General features: G+C 36.2%; 1 protein-coding gene across 7 annotated transcripts in view; it reads left to right on the top strand.

The window, feature by feature from the left end:
- The first annotated feature begins 1,095 nt into the window (after positions 1–1,095).
- The window catches only part of SPOCK3 (SPARC (osteonectin), cwcv and kazal like domains proteoglycan 3), a 319,424-nt gene continuing 306,540 nt past the window's right edge, over positions 1,096–13,979 (top strand). For 6 of the 7 annotated variants that reach the window (XM_006917022.1, XM_006917021.1, XM_006917020.1 and 3 more), the window contains exons 1-2: positions 1,096–1,234; positions 1,524–1,712. In XM_006917022.1, the coding sequence (XP_006917084.1) occupies positions 1,524–1,712 (189 nt within the window). In that variant the 5' untranslated portion in view covers positions 1,096–1,234. Of the gene's footprint in view, positions 1,235–1,260; positions 1,340–1,523; positions 1,713–13,979 lie in introns of those variants that run through there. The other variant, XM_006917023.1, reaches the window with a different exon arrangement.

The following is a 13,979-nucleotide window of genomic DNA, read 5'->3' as shown; positions in this document are numbered from 1 at the left end:
AAATACTGCTGCTATTCAAATAGCTCTTGAAGTTTGGAAGCTACATGAAATGTGCAAAGGTCGTAGATTTGGGGGATGTAGTTTGGGCTGAAATAATCTTGAATAATTCAAATAAAGATACATAACTTTATTCCAGTCTTCTAGCCTCCACATGTATTTTGATTTACATATATTAATCACTTCACATAAAATTTCTAAATCTGTGGGAGAGACTCTTCATTATATTTTCTTTATAAGGGGCCAGTTACTGATTTCCTTCCAGTTTATTTAAAATATTATGCCGAGAAGTCATAGAGAGCGGAATATTTTTTCATAAATGGAGGTCTGGAGGGCAAAATTTGTGTTAGGTCCTCAAAACTTACATCCATTTTGCAGTAGAGAGACACAGATTGGGCTTTTAAAGTTTTTGATTCGGGTCCTAGGATGTAAAATACAGTTACCAAGTTTTTATTAAAGGAAAATACAGTACGATGGGAGATTTAGGCGTACTCAAATGCCCTACCTGGTAATGATTCTTTCTTGAAAAAAAAATTCTACCTTTTCATATAAAAGTTTGCAATATACACTGTAATAATCCAGAAGTTCACGCAAACATACTCTAAAATCCTGAAATTAACACATCTCCCAAGACGCTACAGATGGCTTTGCCTTAGGGCGGAGCTCAGTCCAAGGGGTTTGCAGACAGAAAAGAAAGTCCAGGGGATTCCTGGTGATCCATAAAGTTTTTCTTAGATCCCATTTCCTAGGCCTAACTGAGCAGCTTCTAAAGTGCAGAGCCGAGGCCACAGAGAGGTACAGCACACTTTGTGTTAAATAAATCCGGGAGCAGAGAGGATGATCAGGCTGCCTCGCGAACATGAGAATCTCTTCTGGAGGGGAGAGGTTAGAAAGATGATAGGGATTCCTAGGTGAGGAGCAACAGCATCCTCTGCCTCAAGCCAGTAGCGCATTCGGAGTCAACTGCAGCTCGCATCCAGAGAGAGAAAGGTGGGACAGGAGGAGGTGGAAGAGGGGGAGAAAAAAGAGCTGGGAAAGGGAGGGGGTGAACCAACCCGAGTAAGCAGGAGAGCAGCGCGCGGGGGGAGGCGGGGATGCGGGGAGCGCGCCCGGCGCTGGGAGCTGACTGGACCGCTCCAGACGGCGGCGCGTGCGGCGGCTCCTGAAAGCAGCGAGTTGGCCGAGCCCGGCTGCATTTCCAGCAGGAGCTGCGAGCACTGTGCGGGCTCACAACAAGGTGATGTGCCAGGAAGCATTCTTTTTCCCACTCGGGCTGCAGCCGCTAGGGCTTCTTTCCTTATATCCCCACTTCTCCTCCCCGGGTCTGCGGGTCTGCATGTGTGTGTGCGAGCGCCCAGGTTTGGGGGTAAAGCCTAAGGGAGGGGGCACCCTGTCTCTGCTTGTCTCCTCCTCTATCTGCCTCCGTCGTTGCTCATGCATGTTTTCCAGGGTCTCCTCGGTCTTCGTACCCCTTGTTTGACACGGTCCCCCCCCACCCCGCCCCTTGGTTGTATTTCCTTTCCCAGATGCTCAAGGTGCCAGCCGTATTGTGTGTGTGTGCAGCCGCTTGGTGCAGTCAGGCTCTCGCAGCTGCCGCGGCGGTGGCTGCGGCCGGGGGGCGGTCGGACGGCGGTAATTTTCTGGATGATAAACAATGGCTCACCACAATCTCTCAGTATGACAAGGAAGTCGGACAGTGGAACAAATTCCGAGACGTAAGTGCCGCGCACCCGCATCCCTGGACCCATGAGCGCGCTGCTGAGGCTGGGGCTACGATGGCCGGGGCTGGGTGGGCAGTGGTCTCGGTTTTCCGAGCAGCCGGGTTTAAGGAGACGTGGCTGCGAGCGGCGGCTGGAGAAGTTGGCGGTTCCGGTGCCCCCTCCTGGCTGGTGCAAGGGGAAGGGTTTCCTGGCCGGCAGCACAAGAGTTCAGGTCTCCCCAGGTTCCCAATCTTCCTCCCACCACCCCACTCTCCCACTGTTGACCTCCCCTCCCGGCTCCCAAAGGTTTGCAAAGTGCTGTCTTTTCTCTTCTCAACTTTTGAATGGTATTTCTGGCTCTAGTAAACACACAGATGTGCTTTTGCGATGTAATGCTACTAAAGTAACTAGGATCGATCCTGTTACTAATGGTCCATTAAGGAATTGGAGGGAGGAGGTAGGAAGATGTAAGATTTATAAATGCCCGCTCTCCAAGGGTGGGAGGTTGTTTGGCGGCACCAGTGGGTAGAAGTTGAACTGCTCCTCGATTACATAAGATTGCTAATCAGATTTGTGCTTCGGCATTAACTTTAATACAGAACAATTTTACAGTGCATTCGATTGAGTTTTATTCCAAAATGAATCTCTGGCGTAAAATATGCGGGGCGAGGGGATCGGGTTGAAGGAAAGTCCGCAGGTGGTAGCAATGAAACGGTTAAACTGTAGGCTCCCCTGGGGGAATCCCCTAAAGGGCTATTAAGGTGGAGCCAGGGTTTAAGAGTGGAAGCTAGTTTGGAGCCAGGGGCTGTGATTTGCAAGTAATTTTTTCCCCCACCCTGATCTGAATGAAGCTGCGTAAAGAGCTGTCCCAGCGTCAAGAGAGCAGTACACCTCCGCGAGTGTAACTTAGTTGTTCCGGACAGGAGGTTGATTACCGCCCCCAGCTGACCCCTGAGACCCAGAAGGCCTGAAAGGAATCCGAAGTGATTCACACGCATATTGGCAACCCTTATTGTGACATTTGAGAGAATTTCTCGTGGAGTCTATCTGCAGTACACTACGTGCCTATGAGTTAACTTTTCATCAGTTCACACTCTATCACGATTTTAGGAAATAAATAGAAGCTTAGACTCGTCTTCATCCTAGCTTCTCTACCCCATTTCCCAGCACCCCTCTATTGAAATAACTTACAAGCCAAATCTAACACGTAGCTGATTCTGGCACAGGGACTCCTGAACAAGTGCTAATTTTTACTTTAAAATGATAATGATAATACTTAATGGAGGGCTTTGCTTACATGCTTTATGAACAAGGCTTAAACATTTTATTGCTAAATGAATGCTTTTATAAAAGCAAACCCCGTATACATTTGTTTTATATTAGTTTTAGGCATTGAATGCAATCAAAAAAGCAAGCAAGCGAATGAGACATTTGCCAACCTGGGGAAGAATTTGTTTATCATGCCCTCATTTAAAAAAAAAATTGAACATTTTGACAGTATTTAAACTGCATCACATGACGACATTTCATTTCTTAATGGCTGCTTTAAGACATTTTAAAAGTGAATTTTAGCCTCCAAATTTTATTTTAAATTTTAAATATCTTAGTACTTTCTGACTTTATTCATATTACTTTATGGAATTATTAAGAGCTTGGGAAGTTTGTAAATGTGTTTGATTTACACTACTTAGGCAAGCTTACTTGCCTAAAAGAAATATTGTAGAATTTATTCAGCCAGCTTCTAGAGTATTTATTGCTATAATATTTTCAGTTATTCTTATGTGATCTCTGGGGGAAAATCCATCAGAATTATATGTTAAATTTAAGTAAAGGATTTACCGAAATATTTTTAGCAAATACCTGTTTTGATATACATGCAATACGTGAAAATATAATAATGATTTAGTTGAAAACCTTATCTGAGGTTTTACATAACCATTTAGTAAGACAATTACATTTTTGTAAGGATGACTTCGGGACGGTGTGGAGAAGATAAATGCTATCTTTCCCTCCCTTTAACTACCTGTTGCTTGTTATTAACATGATATAATGTATGCTGAAAGTGTGACTTCTCAACTCAGAATGCAAAATATTCAATACTTATTTAGACCTTCCACTCCACTGCTAATTTATATGTTTTCATTCCCCTTTTTGGGAATCATTAACTTAATATTTTTATGTATCTTCCAGGATGTTGTTTATTTTTTAGTTCATTTTCAGTTGGAAGCCTACAGTTATGAGGCATTTCCGGAAATAAATCTGTACTGCATAAATCTACCTTTAAATCTTCTGCATCAGCGTTGATATCTTAAGTAATGGATTTGCATACTCAGTTTATTAAAGGCAAAGAAAAAAGGAACCGTGAACCTTTTCTTTTAGAAACACTTTAACTGACATATTTAGATTTAGTGCTTTTGTCCCATAAAAATGTAATTAATTTCATTTAGAAAAAACTTTGGATGATTTAGCATAATTGATACTAGAATTAATTTTTACCTTTCTTCATGTGACTGTTTTACAGTTGATATTATTTTACAAGTAGCCCCTTGATGAGAGTGTGAACTATATCTTCTTTTGAATTATATTTGAAAACTATTGTGAATAATGCCTGATAATATAATTCATCATCGTATTTAATTGAATGATTTTTTAAAATATGAACTCTATACATATTATATGCAATATAAGCATATAAATATATCTTACAAATGATAAAACTTTAGAAATAAGGAGCATGGATAAGAAGTGTCAGCTGAGAGTATATGAACGCAAGAAGCACTGTCATTGATGACTCATTTTCTCAATTTCCTGAATATAAAAAACAGAGCAATAATAAACTTGAAAGCCAGCTACAGCAAGTATGTATTAAAATAGAAGAACCTTCCAAATAATTCTGACCGCTTTATACTAGTAATGCTCTTTGAATTAAGTTTTTTGCCCTTTAAAGTCTATGAAATGTCATTATATAGACATAGAAAACTTTTATCCTTTTGAAAACCATTAATACGTTTGGTTATTAGTACAAAAATGCCTGAAGAGATTTTAATCCCTATGTTTTAGGAAAAATAGAAGTTTAATATAAAAATATAGTGAAGTTAATACATTTAAAAATAAGTATAATAGCTGGAACCATCGTGTTACATTTGAGGTATAATTACGTGGTTTAAAATAAAGCAAAGGAACAAAAAACCTGGGAATTATTTTGGATATCATTTTTAAGAAATGATTACCATTTGTATGGTAAAACCTGCAGTAAAATTTACATTTGTAACCTTAAATCAGGGGTCCCTAACCCTTTTGGCACCAGGGACCAGTGCTCCTATGAGAATGCAATGCCTGATGATCTGAGGTGGAGCTGAGGCGGTGATTCTAGCACCGGGGAGCGGCTGCGAATACAGATGAAGTTTCTTGGAGTTACAGGCCACTCACCTCCTCCTGCTGTGTGGCCCTATTCCTAACAGGTCATGGACTAGTATCTGTCCGTGGCCCGGAGGTTGGGAAACCCTGCCTTAAGTGATTTTTGATACACTTTCGATATATTGAAAGATCTAGTCAAGTTTACAATTTAACTTTAAAAATTCAATCTGAATATATGTTAAAGGACATGTAAAATGTGAAAATGTAAAATGTAGGTTGAAGTGTCTCAGAGGCACTCAAGTTATACATTGACTTTTAAAAAATGCCTGATTTGGATACGTGGCATAGTATGTAAATTTTTCTCAACTTCTTTATTTCCTTTTTTCATCTGAGTTGAGGTTCAAGAGTGCACAGATTATTTGAGATAATGGCTGATGGGAAGGGATATTTCCTGGCACTTGGTGGCTACAGAGGAATTAAAGCCTCTGAGAGTCTATCAACTTTTAGTGCTATTAGTAAGTAAATACAACAATTGGTTTCTATGCCTACTCAACTATTTCTTTAAATGGCATTAAAATTCCAACAGTGAGAATCTTTAAAGAATACTCTGTCAGTACTTTCCTTAGATTTATGATGCACCCTGGTTGTGCTTCCTGATTAGCCAGCATACTCTTAGCACAGAGGGCTCCCTCCTTTGTGGTACATTTTTTCAAAATTAAATTTCCTATTGAGATATAATTGACAAGTAAAATTGTGTATATTTAAGGTATACAATGTGATGATTTCATGTATATTATATATTTACACACACAAATGATTACCTTTGTGGTACATTAATAGCAGGCAAGAAAGTTTTACTACTTTATTGTTTAACAATATGTACCAAAAGTAAATTAAAGAATTATTAATAATTTGGAGAACGAATGCAACTACTATTCTCTATGTTCAGAGCACTTTCTCAATGATGGATAACCGGTTTTGATGAAAAACACATTTTTAGTGTTTCTCACTATGAAACAAAATTTTTCACCGTGGTAACCGTTACCTGTATTTTATCATAGTTGAGAACACAGGCTCTCCTTGGGAACTCTTCACAGTTGATTCGTTGCATTCTCATGAGTAGTGTTTCTCTCTCTCTCTCTCGATGACTATGGGCCATATTGTATTTAAAAATTCATGAAAACCTTTGTATACAGTGTACATATTTTCAGATCAGAGCTGGTAAAGACTATAGCATGCAAGGTTCTTGATATTAGACTGTTATTCATATTGCTTAAGTCATTCAGGGGTATAATAAAGAGAGGCCATTGACAACTGGAGACAGCGTTAGGCAGTCTTTGAAGATTCTGGGGCCAATGAGTTACTGCAGCAGTCATGGGCTAGCTAGCCCCATGCAGAGTCCTGAACCCTAGCCTTGTCATCTGGGTCCTAGTTAAGCAATGGTGTGGTACAACCTCCACATCCCTATTTCTTAACCGCATCCACCTACCACCATCACCCCTATTGCACTCAGCAGTCAGGGTTTAAGACTGGTTTTGTCAAGTCACATGAGGAAGGCAGGTCGGAGAATGCCCACTGATCTGCTAGTTTCTGGGGAGGGACTCTTAGGTAGAGCTGATATCACTTCATCGGATCCCAGCAGGAAGTCTGTATTAAGTATAAAATTTAGTCAATTTGCTGTGGGTTCATTCTAACAGATAGAAATTATAGGGAAATTACATGACACTTTTAACTCTCCAGCTCTCATAACTTCTAGTGAATTATTAGGAAAGTATAATTATGTGGATAGAGAAATAAATTACTCTGTGGATGTGCATGTATCTGTCTGTATATTATATATGTTTACAGGTATGTATGTATAGGTCTATACATAACTGTACATGTATTATATACATACTTTATGTGTGTATACATACATGTGTGTCTTCAAATAGATAACATGAAATAATTAGAAAACCAAATGATTATATATTATTGTATTACAGATATTATTTTATATGCTAATATTAATATTATTAGCATATACAATATTGCATCTCAAAAATTCAGAACACAATCTCATTTGCTGCTATATGTGTGGTCACTGTGTGTGCCTTCCTGGTCTTGTGGGAAGTCAGCTTGTTTGAGATTATATGCCTAAAGTTTTTAGCTAGATAGACCTAAAGAACATCATGTACTGCTATAAAAACGTTTATTTTCCTACTCTTATAATAAGACTACAATAAAACTGCATTTAGATCTCATGACTCTGACTCAGAGTAACATTTTGTGTTCTTATACAACTCTAGATTTCATGATCGGGGCCAGAATTATTTTATGTATGTATTTTTAAAGGCTGATCTGTGAATTGTCTACACATACTGTCTATCTTCTATGAACTTCCTGCAGTGCTTACTTGCATTTTTCCCATTTATGAAATTCCTTTTATCTTTCTACTTCTAGTTTACAGATTTTGCTACCCTATTAGACTCTGAACTCTCTACAGCTATACAATATAGTCTCTTCCCTTCAAAATCCTAGAGTTCACCTGGTATTAGCATAGTGACTGGGTCAGTGTTAACATTAGAAAAATATCTACTAAATGAAGGAACGTTGTATTAAATATACATTGCCAACTGAACGGTCCTTAACTAAACACCTTTAGAACTCAATTGCTTTTTATTGACCATTTCTATTTCTGACCACCTATAGTGCAGTTTTATAATTTGAATGAAAATTTAATTTTTATAAAATATAAGATTTCAAATACTAAATTGACTTAGTTCATAAGTTCCAAAATGCACGTAAATGGAAATGCTTCGCCAAAACCGTCACATTCATTTTTAGAGTGGTAACAGTAGATGGTAATTGTATGTGTCTCGGTGCTCCCTCTGCCAGTTCATCCAATTCTTTTTCTATGGCTTCTCTTTGACCACATAATTTTTATGCTCTAAAGTCTTCAAATGCTTTTTTTGCTGCCTACTAAGTAATATCCAAGACCAATATCTTTCCTGTCTTCTTCAACTGGTACACTGCAATGAAAGGTTATGTGGATGAATCCAGATACGTCACGGACCAGATTTATTTCTTTGCTTCTGCCTCACTTACAATTGCCCATTTATTAGTTAGAGACAGATCAAGTTCCTGCAATTATTGCAATTAGTTCCTGCAATCCGAGTGCCTGAATTAAGATAGAATTTTATTTCTCAACCATGTAACCATCAGGAAGTGGCCTGTCCAGGCCTCGACTTTCAGCATTAATCTCTCAGGGTTCTTTATAAATTGTCATTTCCTATCCAGCAGGAAGGATTTAAGAGAAAGTCTAGGAGACGGAGCTTAGTCTAGAAGTGACCTGAGAGTTGTACATAACTTCTGTGTGTATCCCAAAGGCCTGCACTTAGTGACATGGCCATCGTTAGCTACAAAGGAAGTTGGGAAATGTCATCCCTAATGGAAGGGATCAACACTAAAAGAAAGAAAGAAAGCGAAGACGGTACTGGGAGGAAAATATTGGTAAATTATCTGTTTCAACATCTGAATATCTCTTGAAAATATCCTCTTTGCCCAGCGATAGGAATTTTTATCATTTCCTGTTAATTGTTTGCCTTGCCTTCAATCTCTTATTCTCCCTAATTCCATATTTTCTATCCTTTATGAATGGTAGAACTGGAGCATCTCGTCCCTAAGGTTGTGGGGGTAGGAGCTTGAGGGCAAGTAGTACTGTGCTCCTGTCTAAGAGGAAAAGCTGCGGTTGAACCGAAGAAGAGCATCCACATAGGATTTTAAGGAGCATCTGTACCTGATGACTAGTTCTATTGCCTAGTGAAATTGTTTAGCATTGTCTTTTCTAGTTATCTTTGGTCATAGGCCCAGAGTGCTCTGTGTGAGGTAGATAATGGTGATTAGTGGAAAGGAATTAGAATTTACATGTCATTCTCCTTAATTGAAGGACAGAATACTCTCTGTAGCAAAGGTTATGTTTTCTGTGATGCAGAAAACAGGCAAGTACCGTTAACGTAAAGTAGCTTTCCTTGGAATAATTCTAAAAATGATGCCATTGCTGGATTCATGCAACTCTTAGTCCTGGAAGCAAATAAAACAATTTTTTTTTTAGCAATAGTCCTTAAATAACATCATTTCATTCAACATCATTTTGTTATAACATTGATGAGGGGAAAAAAATCAATTCTCGGCCTGGAGCCACAGTTTGTGTGGGGTTTGCACGTTCTCCCCCATGTCTATGTGAATTTTCTCTGGGGATTCTGGTTTCCTCCCACATCCTAAAGATGTGCACATTAGGTGATTGACATGTCTATTTAAATCATTCCAGTCTGAGTGAGTGTGGGTGTGAGTGTGCCCTGCGTGGAAGGGCATCTGTCCAGGGTGGGATCCTGCCTTGTGCCCTAAGATATGGGGAGAGACTCAGACCACCTTCAGTCCTGAACTGGAATCAAAAAGTTGGTAAATAATAATTTTACTGGTTTTTATTATTCTTTCTTAAATGTATGTATAGCTCACTTTTATTTCAGTGTTTAATACTAGAAGTGTTTTGGATCTTGAGAAATTTGGTGATGTTTTTGTGACCAGAAATATGCTGTAGGAACTTAACTCTTGTTTATATCAGTTAGCTTATGGTAACACTGGTTGATATATTTCTGTTATTTCCCTTAAAGTCAGTTTCTAAGAACCTATGGACGAGGTTAATTGAGAACTTACTGTATCTCTGGGACAGTTTACGAGATAGCAACTGCACCAGGTCAGATTTGCCAGATGTGCCATAGAAGGTTAATGCTTTCAGTCTTTTTTCTTGACATCAGAGGTGGCTGACAGCTAGGATGGCTGAGCTCCTGCCTGGATCATAAGCAGAGATGGTGAATTGTACTATTTGTCCATCAGGTTTTTTTTTTTTTAATAGATCCGTGACTCTTGCCTTCTTCATACTTCATACTTGTGAAATGAAAACTTTAGTATTTGTTCATTCTTTTCCCATACATATATTTATGGCACAATTATTTTACAAATGATGAGTATGTAATTTTTGCTTAAAATTTTATTCACACTTATATTAGAATATCTTATAATTAAGTTAATAATAGTAATAATACTCTAGTGTACAAATATACAAGGTTGAAAGGTAGGTAAAAAATCTTTATACAACCATTTTATCATTGTAGTCATGTATTTCTTCCAAAGGATTGTTGCTTTCTCTAATATCCTTCCACAGGAAGTCACCTGGCTTTCCATAGTCTACTCAAAAGCTGCTTCTTTTATCAAGAAAATAATGGCCTCAAACAGAAATGTCTACCACTTCTGAACATAGATAGCAGATTTTTCTATTCAGAATCTAGGGATAATGGCCTAATCCAAATTTTTATTCTGTCCTTCAGAAATAGCCATGATACTTAATTAGTTCATTTAATGGTTTTAAAAGTAATCACATTTAATAAAAAAAAAAATGATCTTGAGAATTTGAGTGAGATAGACTATTTCCTTTTTTATATGTAGTTCGTGTGCTGTGAATCTTTTTAACCATTGTTACTCTTATTGTAAAATAGGGATAATTAAAGAAAATTCAGTATTCCGTTTTCATGGCAGTTTCATTAGAAACAATGTTATTGATTTGTAAAATTACGTTATTTAACTATGTGGCAAAGAAAGTTTTAAGTAACTTGCTGGTGCAGCAATCTGTGGTTTTATTTTTTTGTTAGATTTTATCATTTGATAGTTTGGTTTACTACTGATATAAATTAGAAAAAGAACTTAAATTTGGTGTATATATACTTTCTACACATAAGCACTTAACAAGTGGCAAATATATGAATTTTTGATCCCCCTCCATAGCTTTCTTTTATGCTATTTACTATTAATTAGCATAGGGATTAACTGTATGCCAAGTGCCTATTTTCAGGTGATTGTTTCAATATTTTGTCAATAAGATAATACTATATCTTCATGTTTTTTGAACACACAAGGTAAAATAAACTTTTTAAAGTTTGCTAGATTATTTTTTTTAAATGGAGATCCTCTTATTTCTCTTATTTTATTCTCTGAAAACTAACCATCTGTGCTAATTATGTTGAAATAAAAAACTCTGATTATGTAATAATTCTCTCTCTCTCTTTCTATATATATATATATCTCACCAAAATATCAAATATAATATAAATGAGAAAATTGATGGCAAGGAAACTAGGCTCAAATTTATAGACGTAAATGTAACTTTATTAGGCACCTTAGATAGAAATAATTTGATTATTTTAATTTAATTAATAGCTGTTCCTCTAATCAAATGACTTTTAAAATAACTAAAATGGATAAAATTTCTATATTTTATATGAAAAGGCTACTCATAGTTGGACTCATGGCTAAAAATGTACTCATTCAGAATATCAAATATAAAATAAAATATAATAAAAATATACTAAATAATGACAGACTCTTGTCTAGATATTGATAATAATAAGCAATTTTATAGAGCTTATTACATGCCAGCGGTATTACAAGTTATTATGTATTAGTAACATTCCTGTAAGGAAGTCACAATTATTATCTCATTATGTAGGTGAAGAAACTGAGGTCCAAAGTCAGACAGTTAGTAAACATCAGTCAAGTCTCTCTCCAGTACTGTTATTTTGGCTCCACAATCTTGTCCTTACACTCTGCAGTATAATGCTTCTTGGTCTATAAACACAATATTGGAGTCTCTGTTATATGTCAGGCACTTAAAGCATTTTATCCCATTTAGTATAATATTTTAACAATATTTTATTTTTAATTGTAAAAAACACATAACATAACATTTATTACAGTATCCATTTTTAAGCACAGTTCGGTTGTGTTAAATGTAACCACATGTTTTATAATCAATCCCTAGAACTTTTTCATCTTGCAAAACTGAAACTCTGTACCCATTAAACAACTTCCCTTTCCCCCTTCTCCTATTCTCTGGCAACCACTATTTTACTTTCTGATTCTATTAATTTGATTACTTTAGGTATCTAAGAAAGCTTTTGACTTTTTGTGGCTGACATTTTTTCACGTAGCATAATGCCCTTCAGGTTCATTCATCTTAAAAATGGCAGGATTTCCTTCCTCTTTAAGGCTGAATAATATTTCACTATGTGTATATACCACATTCATTTATCCATTCATCCATTGATGGGCAATTGGATTACTTTCACCTCTTGCCTATTATAAAAGAGGCTTCTATGAACATGGATGTCCAAATATCTCTTCAAGATCTGTTTTCAATTATTTAGATATATACTCTGAACTGGTATTACTGGATCATATGATAATTCTTTTTAAACTTTTAAAGGAATCTTCATACTGTTTTTCATAATGGCTGCACCATTTTATATTCCCCCCAATAGTGCATAAGGGTTCCAACTTCTCTATATCCTTGCCAACACTTGTTATTTTCCATTTTTGGAAGTAGCCATCTTAATGGGCTTGAGGTAATATCTCATGTTTTTGATTTGCATTTCTCTTGTAACTAGAGGTGTTGAGCGTTTTTTCATAATGTTGGTTGGCCATTTGTATATCATCTCTGGAGACATATCTATTCCTGTCCTTTGCTCATTTTTAATCTAAAAAGTAGATGTTATAATCTACTTTTGTAAATGGGCAAACTTAGTTTCAATGAGCCTAATTAACCTGCTCAAAATTAGTGAGATTTGAATCTACTCTCTCTAGCTCTAAAGAGCATATTTATTTATTTATTTATTTATTTATTTTCTTATTTATTAACATTTGACCACTTTTAAGGAATCATTACAAGCAACTCATTGGTTTTCTATCTTTTGAAATGTTATGTTTGGTCCTTTTAAGTGGTCACAATAACTGTATTTTCTTTTCTGCTATACCAATCAATTGATAAAGACTTTGAATTTTTATTACATTTAATTGAGGGAATGTTTCATACAAAATTACAATTATTTTAATATAATTTGATTACTTTATATTGAAGCTACAATAGAAGACTTTAAATCGCCTGTCCTTCATTAGTCTTTGAGTAAGTAACAGTGAATGAAAAGCAGGTAGTTAGTTGCCTAGCATATTATTCAAAGAATAACGATTATCCCTATAGGCATACTACATATGAGATTGCATATTATGGCATTTTTACGAGTGAATTTTTTTGATTTTACAATGCAATTCTGAATATCTTAGGTGGGCCGGACTGGTTGTTAAAAGGAATACTAATATGTTCTTACAATAGCTGTTGTTTGGCTTATAAGTAAAACTACAGAATCTTTGGAGAGCGGGAGGCATCAGTGTACCTAATTTCCATCCACTACAGTTGTGGATTTACTGTCAAAGTAGATCAGAGTGGAAAAGGAAAAGGGATTATTTCTTACAATTTAAGACTAAAACTCACAGATTATTATTATATATGATCGACACCTATAAATATATTATAAGTGTCGTCAGTGTTGAGTGGGTTCTGAGACAGCCTACCAATTTCCGTCCATAGCAGATCACTTGTTTTTCTATGTTTTCTTTGTTAAATATCAAAGATTGAGGTAGTGTGGTTTACTTTAAAAAACAAAAACAAAATTGCATCATATATAAGATAGGTTAGAATATATCCAGCTTTTAAAATAATTTTGTTGTCTACTGTCTATTGATATTTTGGAGACATTTCCATCTAGAATTTCATTGAAGTTATGAAGTATGAACTATTTCATTGAACATAGATTCTCTGTATTTAGAGTTTTGTAGCAAAAGAACAAAATTAGCTGCCAGATCGAAGAAAGTATGGAGGGAATGAAAATTCAATGATTTCTATATTTTGTACTTACTGAAGTTAAGTAATACTGAATTTATTTGATGCTAAATATCATATTAAGTATTTATATAAACTAAATGGTTATTTGAAATATTCTCTGATTAAAAAAATTCAGTAAATTTATATGGTTGATTTTGGAACATTTTGAGTATTTC

This window comes from Pteropus alecto, unplaced genomic scaffold (genome assembly GCF_000325575.1).
Source record: "Pteropus alecto unplaced genomic scaffold, ASM32557v1 scaffold166, whole genome shotgun sequence".
Lineage (NCBI taxonomy): Eukaryota > Metazoa > Chordata > Mammalia > Chiroptera > Pteropodidae > Pteropus > Pteropus alecto.
Note: the sequence above shows the minus strand (reverse complement) of the source record. Positions and strands in the feature narration are given on the sequence as shown.